Below are 13,905 nucleotides of genomic sequence, written 5' to 3'. Positions count from 1 at the left end.
ATTATTATTTTATTTATAATTAGTAGTATGAATACTAAAAATATTATCATTTATGGTATAAATATTAATATTTTTATTATAAATAATTATATTGTAATAATAATGACAAACAAACACTTGACGCTTAGGTGACCTTGCTCAAGCGCCACCCCAGCACTCAGACCCGAGCACCCAGTGGCACTTAGGGTTGCTTGGGGTGAGCCAAGTAACACTAAACTCAATGGGTTTTGCGCTATCCAATTCTATTAAGTCTTGATAAAGGATTTTAAATATTTTAATTTTTATTATAATTAAAAATATTAAAATAAAAAATAATTTTATTTGTGTTATAACTATCTTTATTATAATTTTAAGTATTAATAGTAAAAATAGTATAATTTATGTTATAAATATTATTATTTTATTTATAATTAATAGTATTACTCTTAAAAATAGCATAATTGATGTTACAAATATTATTATTTAGTGTTTGTGTTAAAAATATTATTATTTTATTTATAATTAATAGTATAAATACTAAAAATATTATCAATTGTGGTATAAATATTAGTAATTTTATTATAAGTAATAATATTATAATAAAAATGAGAAGCGGAAACAGAGCGCTTGGTTTGTCTTAGCCTCACGTGATGTTGGGGCTGTCATAACCAATCAGGTTTTTTACCAAGACCTAAAGCACTAGATAGTACTAGAGTTTGCCTGTGCATTAGACCGCCCCAAGAGCCGGGCTGCGCTTGAGCCTGGCTAGCGCAAGGGCCTGGCAACCCAAGTGCCATGTATTCTTACAGGGGCAGATATAGCACCAAGTGACTGCTCCTCATGGTTTCCGCCCTCATCAAAATTTGTGCTGACTATTTTCTCCCTCGGACATCCATTAAATGCCAAATACACCTCAACAAAAAGACAACCTCACCCCTCCTCGTTGTCATTGCAACTTCTTGTATCAAGGGCCAGACTGCTATTATATTGTTTTAATTCATAGTGCTTTGTATTTATGCAAACAGTAACAGTGACATTGAACCCTTTTAGTATATTGTGTGATATACTGCCTTTTCTTGATCCTCAAAAACTATTTTATAGCTCATTTAGTAATATGGTGACGATTATTTTTTAAAATGTTTTTTGTTTGAAAATATATCAAAATATTATATTTTTTATTTTTTAAAAATTATTGTTAATATCAGCACATAAAAAATATTAAAAAAAATTAATCTCAAGAAAAAAAATAAAAAAATTTGTAAACAGTTAGAGTAAAAACTAATATTATTTTAAAATATTTTAAAATAAAAAATATTTTAAAAATTACTCTAAATTACAATTTCATCATCATGATAGACAGGCAAATGTCCAAGTGCCCGCCCACACCTAAACCTTCCCCGAAACTCCAAAGATGAAGATAACTAAGGTCTCTCTTGCTCATTCGAAGCTCTGCTTCTCTTTCAGCACACTACACAACACTCACTCTCCCTCCATACTTCACCAATATCTTCCCCTTACAACAAGTTAAATGAATCCCTAATTGCAGAGCCAAGAAAGAAAAAATATGCCCACAATTTCTTCCATACTTACTACCACCAACATCCTCCTTTCTTCACACCCTTCAACTTCCACTCATCCTTCCAAAGTCTCTTTCTTTCCCTCATTGCACCCTCCCCTTTTCTCCAAATCTCTTTCGTGTCCTTATCCTCTATGTAACTTTTTAAGAAATCCCAAGAGAATAGTTTCTTCAAAATCATCTGAAGCAGAGGAGATATCTTCAACAGAAGATGAGTGGCTTCAAAGACTCCCTGACAAGAAAAAGCCTCTTTACTCTCATAGCTTACCTTGCATTGAAGCTTGGTTGAAGGATTTGGGGTTTTATCAAAGCAAGGAGGACCGTGCTATTTGGTTTATTGAGAAACCTGATTGGCATGCTCAGTTGTCACTTGATGTCACTGATCTTTTTATAAGGTAAAGTTGGGTTTTTTTGGTTTTGGTTTGTGGTTTTACCATCTGGGTTTTTGTTGTTTTGTATATTTGTGTTGAGGTTGTGTGATTAATTGCTGTCAAGTTTTGAACTTTGCTTATGGTCATGAGGTTTGGTGCTTTGCCACTGGTGTGGTGTATTATATTTGATCTAACTCTTACTGTGAATGGTTACCTGATAGGTGCTTTTGCAACATGTTGATTACTTGGTTTCATTTTTATGATTATGTTGAGTGGTTTTTACATGTAATTTAAATCTTTTAGAAGAAGAAGGAAACTTGTGCTTCTGTGGAAAAAAATGGTGTTTATTTTGATTTGAATTGGTGAACAACAGATGTTTTGGGTGAGCTATATCGTAGCTATCCTTAAATTATGCCTGGTGGTTTTGGATGGTTTTCTATGGCTTTTGCTGTAATCTGACAAGTCACCGTGTGCTTTGTCATGGCTATTGCTCAAAGTTTGTTTGTCCATCTTGGGCAACATAATCCTAAAGGAAATTATTTGTATAATGATGGAATTGATATATTCTTGTTAGTGCTGGGAATTCTGCTCCCCAGAAGAGAACATATTCGAGGAAAAGGATCTAGCTGGTCCCAACTACTCTGACTCTAGGGATTTGGTGAGGTGAGATGAGTAAAGGGACTATCACCATATAATAATTTTGGCTGATGCAATGAAAACCTTTCTAAGCCTGTAAAAAGCTGAAGAACCACTGTTAATAGCTATCCATTTTATCTACAAAACAGTACATTGTATCCACATTTCTCCTTATTTAGTCTTGTTGTAATGTGTGAAACAATCTAGCCAGTATGATAGTGGTTTGCTTCTGGGAAAGAAGAAAAACATGGTGTGCGAGGCTTGCTTTTGGGGAAGAAGAAAAACATGGTGCAGAACAATATTATTGAAATATTGGTAGTTTATAGATGACTCGAATGAATAAATTTGTTGTTGTTTCAATCAGATTAGCAGTGCTGCAGTCTGCAGCTAAGTATATAGTAAAGAATTGAGTTTCAGGATTAGCAATTGTAAGTGTGAATTCACTTTTTGTGGAAGGAGCAATGGGGGCAATTGATGATGGAAGATTTCTAAAAGTGATCAGCTTGTTTTGCTTCGGATAAATTTTTGCGTATAGGAGGTGAAAAGCATGGTGCTGCTAGAGTTAGAATTGGATGGATGGTTGCATGACATATACCCATACAATGCAGATAATAAGTTATAGGACTAACAAAAGTTTCGTTTTCATGATAATGTAGAAAAGTAGTTTCATGCTCATAGATGATGCAAATATAAGGATTCAAGTATGAGCAAAAGCTAAGATGGATTAGTGATTATGTGAAGGAAATTGGTATCAAATATGTGAGAAGTTGGAGGCAGTATCAGTCAATGGTGACAGGGAAGTTAGCGAGTGTATTATAGCTTGCAGATCAATTGGTTAACATTGATTCAAATTGGGCTAGCCAGAGTCCTTCTAAAATTAATGACAGAAACCTCCTTTTCATATCTGTGTTGTGTTCTTTAAGAAAATGGATTTCTCAATTTAAACAGCAGCTTCCATGTTCTTGGATATTGTCTATCTTTGACTATGGTGATGATGAGTACAGACCTTTGAACGTTTGTTTTTACCAAACTTTCTCCACCATCAAGTCTTCTAAAATATTAGGCAAAGTAATTACTTTCGGGCAGGTGCCGTTAGAGAACTAGGTGGTCAGTAGGTGCAATCTGTCTTTCTTTCCTTGCTAGGTGCAAAAGGCTCTTTGTTGGTCTTGATGCCGAGAGCTAGAGTTCATCCAATTCCATATGTGACAGACTTTTTGAGAACATTTGAATTTGACTGCTACATTCAAGAAAGCTTTCAAGGTAGCTGACGCTCCTATTCAAGAGCAAGGCCAGTGCAACGATACCATTTCTCACTGAATCTTGGTTGATTTCCAATAGAGGAAAAGGGATGATGGAGAGGTCTGGATAATTTTAAGGGCAAAACAAGGTTCAATTCGTGATGCTGCTTGCCTGAAAGTTCACTTTTCCCTACCCTCCCTCGCTATTCAATTATTTGAACGCTCAACCTGACTGGACTAACCAATTGATTTATCGAATTCCACAAACTAAGATATCATCATTTATCCAGGGTAGTTATATTTTGCTCTTGGAATGGATTCTGAGATGCTCATTTGATGCAAAAGGGAGGAAATAAGTCTCCATACTAAGTTACGCATTTCATCTTTTTAGTTTTATTGCTGGGCTAAACAGATTGTATCTTGTGATGCAGGTACTTGAAGAATGGACCAGGGAATCTTGAAAAGGATATGGAGAGGAGATTCAGTTACGCACTGAGTAGAGAAGATATAGAAAATGCCATTCTTGGAGGACCATAGAGTCAATGAATGCGATCATTGCATCCTTTGAATGGTCTCGTTATTTATTCATGGAATATCTCATAGGACTTGCATGGTGCACATTCCTCATGCTGGCACATGCCCTACTTTTTTTGTTTTATTTTTCCTTTAATGTATCCTAACTTGCCTAATCCTCCTTAATGGGCTTTGATGATTGATAAATGCCGGACGCTCTTGCAAAAATGGCCACTTTTGTTGAATTGCCCAGCAAAACTTGATATTTGAATACAATTACAAAACTGACGCTAGGAACTTTTGTTCCTCATCCATCTTTTACCCCCCTTCCTATCCCTACAGTATTTTTGTGATACGCCAAGTCCTCCTCATACCTTGTCCTGGAACCATTGTCTTTGCTGCCAGCTTCGTAGTGATTCTGCTGCATGAAATAAATTTCAGCTTCAATGTGATTCTGCTGTGTGTAAATGAGACCAGTACTCCATCCCAAGCTGTCCCAACAGTGAACGTTCTGTCTTCATTAGCTTTATTGGCTCATCATACGCTACTACTTTTCCTGAAATAGATCAAAAACAGCTCACTGGTGCATCTTGAATTTTGTTCTGATATATCTCTACATAAAGTTCTCACGACAGTTGACTCACTTTCTCAAGTGTTAAAGTTCTGTTCTATCTTTTGCTACTCCGGAAAGGAGACCTATGACATTATATGAATTAACAAAAAATGGCATGCTCACCATCACGGTTGCTCTCCTATGAGCAACTGTGATCACAGTGCGATCTCAAAATTCAGTCTGTATAGACTTCTGCAAAATCAAGTCAGTTGCATTATTAATAGTTTTTACTGATTATCTAGGATGTTGTTTTTAGACCTATCAATATAACTGAGTTCTATGGGATTAATTCTCTAATAATTTAATTCTCTCTCTTAAAAAAAAAAATCATTACAATGCCTAAACATGTTTTTTAGATATTAAAAAAAAAAATCATTACAATGCCTAAACATGTTTTTTAGATATTAAAAAAAAAAATTAATCGAATCCACCACGAATTGCAAGCCAATAATCTAGTTAGACTTTATGGCATATCTTGATGAAATGTCTGGAAGCATTTCTTGAAGGGTCTAAAACAATTTTTCCCTTCTAAGAGCATATGTGTAGATCTCCCTGACACTATTCTGATCCAATATCTCCCATGCATAAGATCGTGGATGGGGTTTTCGGCTTTCTTGACCTCTTAAACAACCTATTTTTTGGACAACTTGATGTATTGCATGTTGAAAGATAGAGAAAATTATATTTCTCAAGCTTTAAAAATTACAAGTAAAAAAACAACTAAAAACTCTGATTTGGTAAATTTTGAATGTTAATAATAATAATAATAATAATATGAATAATCTAATCTAAAAATAATGTCCAAATTGTTTAATAGTTGTTTAAACCAACATAATTAATGAAATCCAAATTAAATAAAATTCTGAATTTTAATTAAAAAAAGAATTAGAAAAAAAATTATTCCTGTTCTTATAAAAAAAACACCAACTTCCTTATTGTTTCATGCATTTGAAAATCTATCTGTTCTGAATTTGGCTAACAATTTTAAATGAATAGATTATTTGGTATCATGAAATGATTATTTTTATTAAAAAATTTGTTGGGAAATTTATCGAAATATTTTTTTATTTTTTAAATTTTATTTTTAATATCAACAAATTAAAAACACAAAAAATAATTAATTTAAAGAAAATAAATTCAAACTTTTTTAAAACAGAAAAATAAAGAAACTCGAAATTCACCTTTGTTTACTCAAACAATAAGTTTACACAACAACAGTTTTTCTCTTCTTCTCTCTTTTTTTTTGGGAGAATGACCATCATTACTGAAAAATTGCAGTGCCTTGGCATTTGCAGACCCAAGTGGAAATAAACTGCACGGAGAGATGCTTGAGACTATATATATTGATTACAAATTTACAATTAAAGAGACTCGTTAAGAGTAAAGAAGATGAAAGTGAAGTGGAATATAACACGAGCACTTGCATCGTGACTATAACTATAAAAATAGTTAGCATTCACCGACATGCATGCATGAAAGAATTCATGCTCATGATGGTGGATGCAGAGGAAAGATTAAAGTTTGTGTGGACTCTCTCTCCATATAAATATTCTTCAATTTTCACCTCCGAGGAATAAGAAGAATGAAGCTCTTGACACTCGTGGAAAATGGCCAATTATATTCAATTGCCCCGTAGAAATTAGCAAGCTTGATGTTTGAAAACAGGTGTAGAGCAGTGTTGTTACAATACTATAGATCCTACTTCATTCCCGGCCCCGGAATATCCTTCTTTTTGCTGCCATGCCAGTGCGAATTGTGAAGTGGGATACATGAGAAATAATCGTCAGCTTCAATGTGATTCTGCTGCGTGTAAATGAGACCAGTACTCCTTCACAAGCTGACGAAATACTGAGCCTTCCTTCTTCATTAACTTCGTTGGCTCATCGTACTCGACTAGGTTTCCTGAAATGCAACAGAAACAGCTCACTGATGGATCTTGGAATTTCTTTTGATAGCTCTATTAGTCTCTTTCTTGAGCGATAAGTTGTGTTTTATCTTTTGTTTTATGAAATGGAAGCCAAGTAAAAATTGAAGCAGGCAAACCTACCATCGCTGATGGCAAGCACCATTGTGCAATCCATCACGGTTGGTATCCTGTGAGCTACTATGATCACAGTGCAATCCGAAAATTCTGTCCGAATAGTCTTCTGCAAAATCAAGTCGGTTGCATTATCAATTGATGCAGTTGCTTCATCAAGCACCAATATCCTACTTCTCCTCAAAAGGGCACGGCCCAAGCAAAATAGTTGTCTCTGCCCCATGCTCCAATTTGATCCGTCTTCCACAACTGTAGCACGTTGCTCATCATTGACTGAACATTACAATCAAAAGAATACATAAACACATTATTTACTCTATATATGAAAGAAAACATACCTAAAGAATCTAAACCCTGGTCCTTCTCCTGAACAGCCTCTTGAAGCTGACACTTTCCCAGAACCTAAAAAATTCGAAACAGAATTTTCCAAGTCAGAAAGCCTGCCGATAGAGAATGTATGCCTCATCTAGTGGTTTATTGGCAATAGTCACTAGATTGAATGTGTGCAACGAATCAGAAAGTTACCTCCCATAATTCCTGGTCAGTATGTTGTGATAATGGGTCCAAATTGTATCTCACAGTCCCATTAAAGAGAGTAGGATCTTGAGGTATTATTCCGAATCGTGATCTCAGATCATGAAGTCCGATCTTAGAGATGTCAATGCCATCTACAACGATTTTTCCTCCAGCTGGTTCCACCAGTCGATATAGAGCACCAATAAGAGTTGTCTTCCCGCTGCCGGTTCGACCAACAATACCAATCTTGTGTCCTCCTTCAAACGTGCAACTGATTCCTCGAAGAACTAGCGGCGCGTCAGTTCTATATCGGATCTGTTTGATATTTGAGCTCTTTCAGTCTGTTGGCCTTCATAAGTTGTTTCATTAACACCAATAAAACATAGACGTCAAACTTACCTGCAAATCACAAATATCCACTTTACCCACTGCTGGCCAATTGGATGGAGGACGGTTATCTTCTATCACCTCAGGGGCTTCACTTGGTATATGTATGTATTGATTCAGCCTTTCAACTGAAATGATGTAATTTGCTAACGTGCACTGGTTTTGGATCGAAGACACCATGGAAATATTTAATGAAAGTCCATAGGAAAGTGCCATTCCAATAAATCCTGCAGTAATGGAAGTTGATATTAAGTTAATTATTGTTTACCAGTGTCAGAACTAGGAAGTTCCTAATATTTTATTTTATGTTAAAAAACAGTTGACAAAAAGTGACGTATGTCCTATATCTCAACAAGGAAGTTTATATATGCTCACCAGAGCTAAAAGTTCCAGGAGGAAGCAAAACCATGCAGAGTGCTGCAGAGGCAAGGACACATGCACTGAATGTTTCAAGGCGTTGAATCAACCACTCATTTGCAGCAAAACTGTGAAAGAAAGGAGTAGCGTTTATGTCAATGAGGTTAAGGTTTTTCTCAAAGAAACGTTCTTCCTCCTCGAAGGCCCTTATTGTCATGGCTCCTGCAACAGATTCAGCTAAATGATTTGCCACTAAAGACTTGGTTGTGCCATTGATCCGCATCATCTCTTTAGCAGAGGCAAAGTAATATCTCTGTAGATAAGAACCACATAATCTTCAAATCCACTTTATAAAGGTAAAAACCAACTTCAATGGCAGTGCCCCTCAAAAGAAAGAGATCAGAAACGAATATTGCCACTATTCAGTCATACAATCAATGAATTAAAACCACTACTATAAGTGCATAACAAGAATACCTGTAAGCGAATAGCCAAATAAACCATTGGGATGGAGACAAACAGGACTTGCCAGGTTATAACAGCCAGTACTCCCAGGTTACTATAAGCATTTGTGGTTGAACCAACAACAAAGATGAAACTGAAAGGAACATCAAGATCGACAATGCTCAGGTCTGACGCAACCTATGAGACATAAAAAAAGAAAACACAGGTCCAGATCTATTAGCTATGCATCATCTCTCATGAACAAAACAACAATTTCTGGGTGAGATGCTAACCCGACTCAGTATTCTTCCAAGAGGTGTGGAGTCATAGAAAGACATAGGTGCACGAAAAAGAGAATTCAGTAGCTGGGAAAATAATGACTTCGATGATTGAATACCCAAAACAACTACAGATATAGATCTACACAGCAAGAAAAGCATTGAAATAATTCCGGTACACAGATAGACAGTGATTAACCGCAATGTGCTAACATGAGGATCATCAACATTAGTTGCCATCCATGAGTTCTGCGATATCTGACCAATGGCAAACAACAGGTGACTGAATGCTGCCAGGGGAAAGTACAAGTATCCTTTGTTTTGATTCAAATACTGGATATAAGGCTTAAACCCTGTGTCTCCAACTTCTTTTTCTTCCTGCTTAATCAGTTGATCTCCTTGAGACGTTCTATGCTGCTTCTCTAAATGACTCTTCTTGATCTCCCAGGGAGGTGATCCTTCTCTTTGTGGAGCATTACCTTCAGTAAGCCTTTCGGAACCGGCTGTTTCTTTGTGTGCATTGACAAGGCCCAGAAATTCTTGGCTTGAGGACAATAGCTGATGATAAGGAGCTGCTTGTAGTATTTCTCCAACAGACATCAACTGTTAAATAAAAGAGAAAGTGAAGTTTAATAAGCGATAGAATTGCAGTGAGTGTCTAATTATTTCCTGGGTGATTAAAGAAAAGTATACTGACCATAACAGAGTCGAAAGCTGGCAAGAAATCAACTTGATGCGTCACAAGCAAGACTGTTTTCCCTGAAAGTGCTCCCATGATATATTCCTGCCAAGAATTATGTTAGATTTTTCACGGAAGGCTAATAACTAAGAATTGGAGACAAGGCTTGCTCTTTAGAAAACTTGATTACATTAAATAAGCTTGTTGCAGTGTGTGCATCCACAGCACTGAAAGGATCATCCAACAGATATATATCTGCATTCTGATAGAGAGCACGGGCAAGTTGAATTCTCTGCTTTTGACCACCACTCAAATTGACTCCTCTTTCACCTATTTCAGTAAGATCACCATAAGGAAGCAACTCAAGGTCCTTTACCAAGGAGCAGCGCTCAAGTGTGTCTTGGTATAGTTGTCCATCCATTTCAGACCCGAATAAAATGTTCTCTTGTATGGTTCCTGTCTGGATCCAAGCTGTTTGCGACACATAGGCAACCCTCCCATATACTTGAATCTGCAGGTCATAGAAATTGAAAAGAGTTTCTCATTAGCAAAAGGCTAGTTGTTTCACTCATGAAAGAGTGAATCCGATTACCTGAATCAAAGCACATCAGTTCTTAAAGAACACAAAAAGCTAGAAGATCATTGCGACATATACTAAAGAGAAAGTTATCCAAGGATTGAAATGTAAGTTTGGAGGCAAAGTTGGTAAACTTACCGTTCCCTGTGTAAGTGGAACTTCTCCTAGAATTGCTGCCAGAAGGGTTGACTTGCCTGAGCCAACTTCTCCACATACGACCACCTTTTCACCATGCCTCATCTCTAAACTCACATTTCTCAGTGTGGGCTTTGATGGATTCCCTTCCCATGAAAAATCAGCTGACTTGATTAAAACAGAACCTTTCACAGTCCCTTTGTCACACTTTTGCCGAGTATTTCCACTCTGCAACTCTGGTGCCTCGAGAAATGTCACAATACGTGCAAAAGCAACCTTTGCTTGAACGACCACTCCAATAACATCAGAGATTGATCTAATTGGGTCTTGAACAAGACGCAAAGCCGCGATAAAGGTGAAAACATTGTTAGCATGCAGAGGTATTTTCAGGAAATAGCATGCCCCGAAGGTAGCAGCAGAGATCACTACAGGAGAAGACCATAAGAGAAAACTATTATAGGCTTTGCGCAATTGCACTGCTGACAACCATTTATACTCCACCGCTCTCAGATTTTCTATGGCATTCTTAAAATGGGTTTCCCAAGCATATAATTTCAATACCTTCATGTTAACCAGAGCCTCATTGCAAGCCTTCAATCTCTCATCTTGTGCCGCCATAAGCTTAGACTGAAACTTATGTTGTAACTTTGCTATTGGAGTGTTGCACAACACAGTGATTATTATAACTACCAAGGCAGCAAATGTTGCAAGCCCCACTGCACGGTAAAGAATTAAAAGAGAAACGCAGATCTGCAAGCTTGTTGTCCATGTCTGATGAAACCAGAAGGGAAACTCACCTATCCTGTAAGCATCTACAGTAACATAGGTCATTATTTCCCCACCCGAGTGCATCAACCTGCCAAGATTGGATAACCTCAGGTTCTTCTTATATATTGCAGCAGTGAGCAAGGCCCTTACTCTCAAACCTATAAGCCTGCTCCTGAAATAGCATTGCCTTTGTGATAAGGACTCTAAGTTCTTTGACAAGACGAGCGTCAAGGCCAGTACATAACCTTCATACTTAAAACCTGCTTTCCCTTCAGCAACCAAAATGAAGGCATTGAGAAGTAGAGGCCCAGCTGATAAAGTAAGTATCTTTAGCAAAGCAAAGAACCCAGAAATTAGAATTTCTTTCCAGTGGCACAATATAATTGTCCACAAGAGAGATGGTTGAGATGATTCAGCTTGGTTTTGTTTGTTCAGTTGCTTCAAAAACTCCATATAACAGCTTTCTGCTCGGTCTACCTCTCGCAACTTTGGTATATCCTCATCCTCCAGAGTTTTCTCCCCGCCCTTTCTCATCAACGGATTCAACCACCAAAATGAAATTTTATTAAAGAGTCCGGCTTCAGCAAACGGAGTAACTTGGACAGCAGAATCTGTTTTAATTGCACCATTGGCCTCGCCATTTAATGGTGCATATAGATCCCTTTCATCACTCCCTTCGTGATTATGTACCTTGCAAACACATAACAATAACAATATTGCTCCTGGAAAGGACAGGACATCCAAAGCTATCTCAACCAATATTCCTTTTCCTAAAATGACACTGTATATGGATAAAGCACAGACAATTACAGCAAACAAGGCAAGGATGGACAGTAGCCGCAACCGCATTCTTTGAAGATGCTTCCCCCGAAGGCTTATGTTTAAACCCACTAAAAGCCATGTAAACCCCTGAAACAACACCACAAGCCAACTTTTCAAAGGAAAGGCGGTTTGTTTTTTCCTCAGCTTCTCTTCTAAAATCCATATGCCCGAGCACAAGTACACAAATCCAATACAACCATTGAATATAGCAGAAACTATCTGTAGCCTTGAATAGCCTCGAAGTCGAGGTGGGATTTTATCTATTTTTGGCGATGAAGAAGATTTTAGTATGAAAGTGAATAAGAGCATGATTAGAAGCAAAACATCGAAACCAATAATCAACGCGCGATTGATACATGAAGTTGGTTGAAACACCAGACTAGAACTAGATGGCTTTTCACCAATATTCAAATTGCCGGATCCCCCACAAAACACCATCCACAAGTCCTCCATTAGCTTTGCTTTCCTATTTACTTCTCAGCTTCTTCACTGGCATACAAGGTAAATAAGACTGGTCTGTGTTACAAGATAACTCATCAATTTATCAAATTTCCAGAATCATCCAACAACACATTTAGTAAAATTTGAAATTAAAAAAAAAAAAAGCTTTCTGCACACACCCCAGAATGGTGAGTGCCATCAATTACAAAGAACCTAAAAAAGAAAGAAGAAGGTTCAGATATAGAAGACAAAAAGAAATTCTCAGAAAGTGATGCGTGTTTTTTTTTCGAACAAATACATATCAGTTATGAAACTTTGGAAAAACCGTGGTCTGGTATGGTGTGGGATGGAACAATGTACTGCGTCGTCATGGCTCACGTATGGCCTGTCTGTTTGACGTATGTTTTGTCTTTTGTCTTGTTTTCGGCTTTCCAACAAAGACGAGAGACCCTGTGGACCGATCAGTGTTCTTCATTTCTCTTCCTGGTCAGAACTGCTGTTTCTTGCTCCATTCTACTTCCCACATGTAACATCACGACTTGTTTCTAATTCATTAAATATATATCCTTTCTTCTTTGTTTTTCCTAATCTCAGAACAATATTAGAAAAAAATATAAAAAATTTCAGATGTATAAAATAAATATAAAAAATATATCTTTAAAATGATTAAAAAATACTTTGTTTTAATTGGCATGTGACACGTATTAATTAAAAAAAAAACCTTATCATCATATAAAAAATATTAAATTAGTCACAGGTTTATATAAAGATTTTCTTGATTGAATTTTAAAGTATCACATATTCTTGATTAATTCATTCCAGTCATGTCAATAAGGTCTTTTCTTTTCTTCTTTCATGTGCGCGAGTGTGTGTTATTTTATGCAATAAACAACACCATTTTGAAGAGAATCTGACATCATTTGTCAAAATACGATGTTTCTAGACAGAGAACCTATTCAGAAATTCCTACTGGGATCATTATTTTTAATTTAATTTAATTTTTATTTAAAATAAGTTATTTAAAAAAAATCAAAACCAATTTAAACCAGTTGATTTTGATTTAATTTGAATTTTTAGAATAAAAACTAGTTTAAACTAATTTAATTTGACTTTTTAGATTTGGCTAGGTTTAACTCAATTTTATCTCAATTTGACTCGATTTTTTTTGTTTTAATTTAATTTTTTAATTTAATTTTTATTTTGGTTTAGTTCAATTTAATTTTCTCGATTTTAAGCTTATAAAATCAAAACCAAACTAAATCGGTTGATTTTTTAAAAATTTTAATCAATTTATTTAATTATTTTTTTTTAGTTTTCTCAAATTAATCAATTTTTCAATTTTTTTATTTATCTCTACTTCCTCCTCCCACGAGTAATAAAATTGAGAATCAAGCTATAAGTAGTGACAAAAATAAAATCTTTCTAGATTATGGTTGGGTGAATAATATAATGGTTTATTATGGTATAAAAATATTATTTATATTTAAAAATATATTAAAATAATATTTTTAAAAAATTATTTTTAATATTAATATAT

The 13,905-nt window shown here is 35.8% G+C and overlaps 2 protein-coding genes across 4 annotated transcripts; one reads left to right on the top strand and one right to left on the bottom strand.

Annotated features, from left to right (window-relative positions):
• The first annotated feature begins 1,379 nt into the window (after positions 1–1,379).
• Positions 1,380–4,956, top strand: LOC105116809 (uncharacterized). Of its 2 annotated transcripts, XR_840603.1 has the most exons (3): positions 1,380–1,950; positions 4,232–4,540; positions 4,571–4,956. XR_840603.1 is itself a non-coding variant. In XM_011014291.1 (2 exons), exons 1-2 carry the CDS (start codon positions 1,544–1,546, stop codon positions 4,335–4,337), a joined length of 513 nt encoding a protein of 170 aa, XP_011012593.1. In that variant the 5' UTR covers positions 1,380–1,543; the 3' UTR covers positions 4,338–4,625. The 2 variants fall into 2 exon arrangements, 1 of the variants encoding a protein (XP_011012593.1); XM_011014291.1 differs by having other exon boundaries at positions 4,232–4,625.
• A 1,368-nt stretch (positions 4,957–6,324) lies between these two features.
• Positions 6,325–12,893, bottom strand: LOC105116808 (ABC transporter C family member 10-like). Of its 2 annotated transcripts, XM_011014290.1 has the most exons (12): positions 12,548–12,893; positions 10,341–12,416; positions 9,816–10,136; positions 9,644–9,730; positions 8,962–9,549; positions 8,702–8,866; positions 8,243–8,537; positions 7,880–8,094; positions 7,490–7,795; positions 7,303–7,366; positions 6,974–7,213; positions 6,325–6,828 (listed from the first exon to the last, which is right to left on the bottom strand). In XM_011014290.1, the coding sequence occupies exons 2-12, from the start codon at positions 12,378–12,380 to the stop codon at positions 6,716–6,718; spliced, it is 4,434 nt and encodes a 1,477-aa protein (XP_011012592.1). In that variant the 5' UTR covers positions 12,381–12,416; positions 12,548–12,893; the 3' UTR covers positions 6,325–6,715. The 2 variants fall into 2 exon arrangements, with proteins under 2 accessions (XP_011012592.1, XP_011012591.1); XM_011014289.1 differs by having other exon boundaries at positions 10,341–12,893.
• Between the last annotated feature and the right edge of the window lie 1,012 nt (positions 12,894–13,905).

Source organism: Populus euphratica, unplaced genomic scaffold, assembly GCF_000495115.2.
Source record: "Populus euphratica unplaced genomic scaffold, PopEup_1.0 scaffold1043.1, whole genome shotgun sequence".
Lineage (NCBI taxonomy): Eukaryota > Viridiplantae > Streptophyta > Magnoliopsida > Malpighiales > Salicaceae > Populus > Populus euphratica.
The sequence above is the reverse complement of the archived record's forward strand: the minus strand, read 5'-3'. Positions and strand labels throughout refer to the sequence as shown.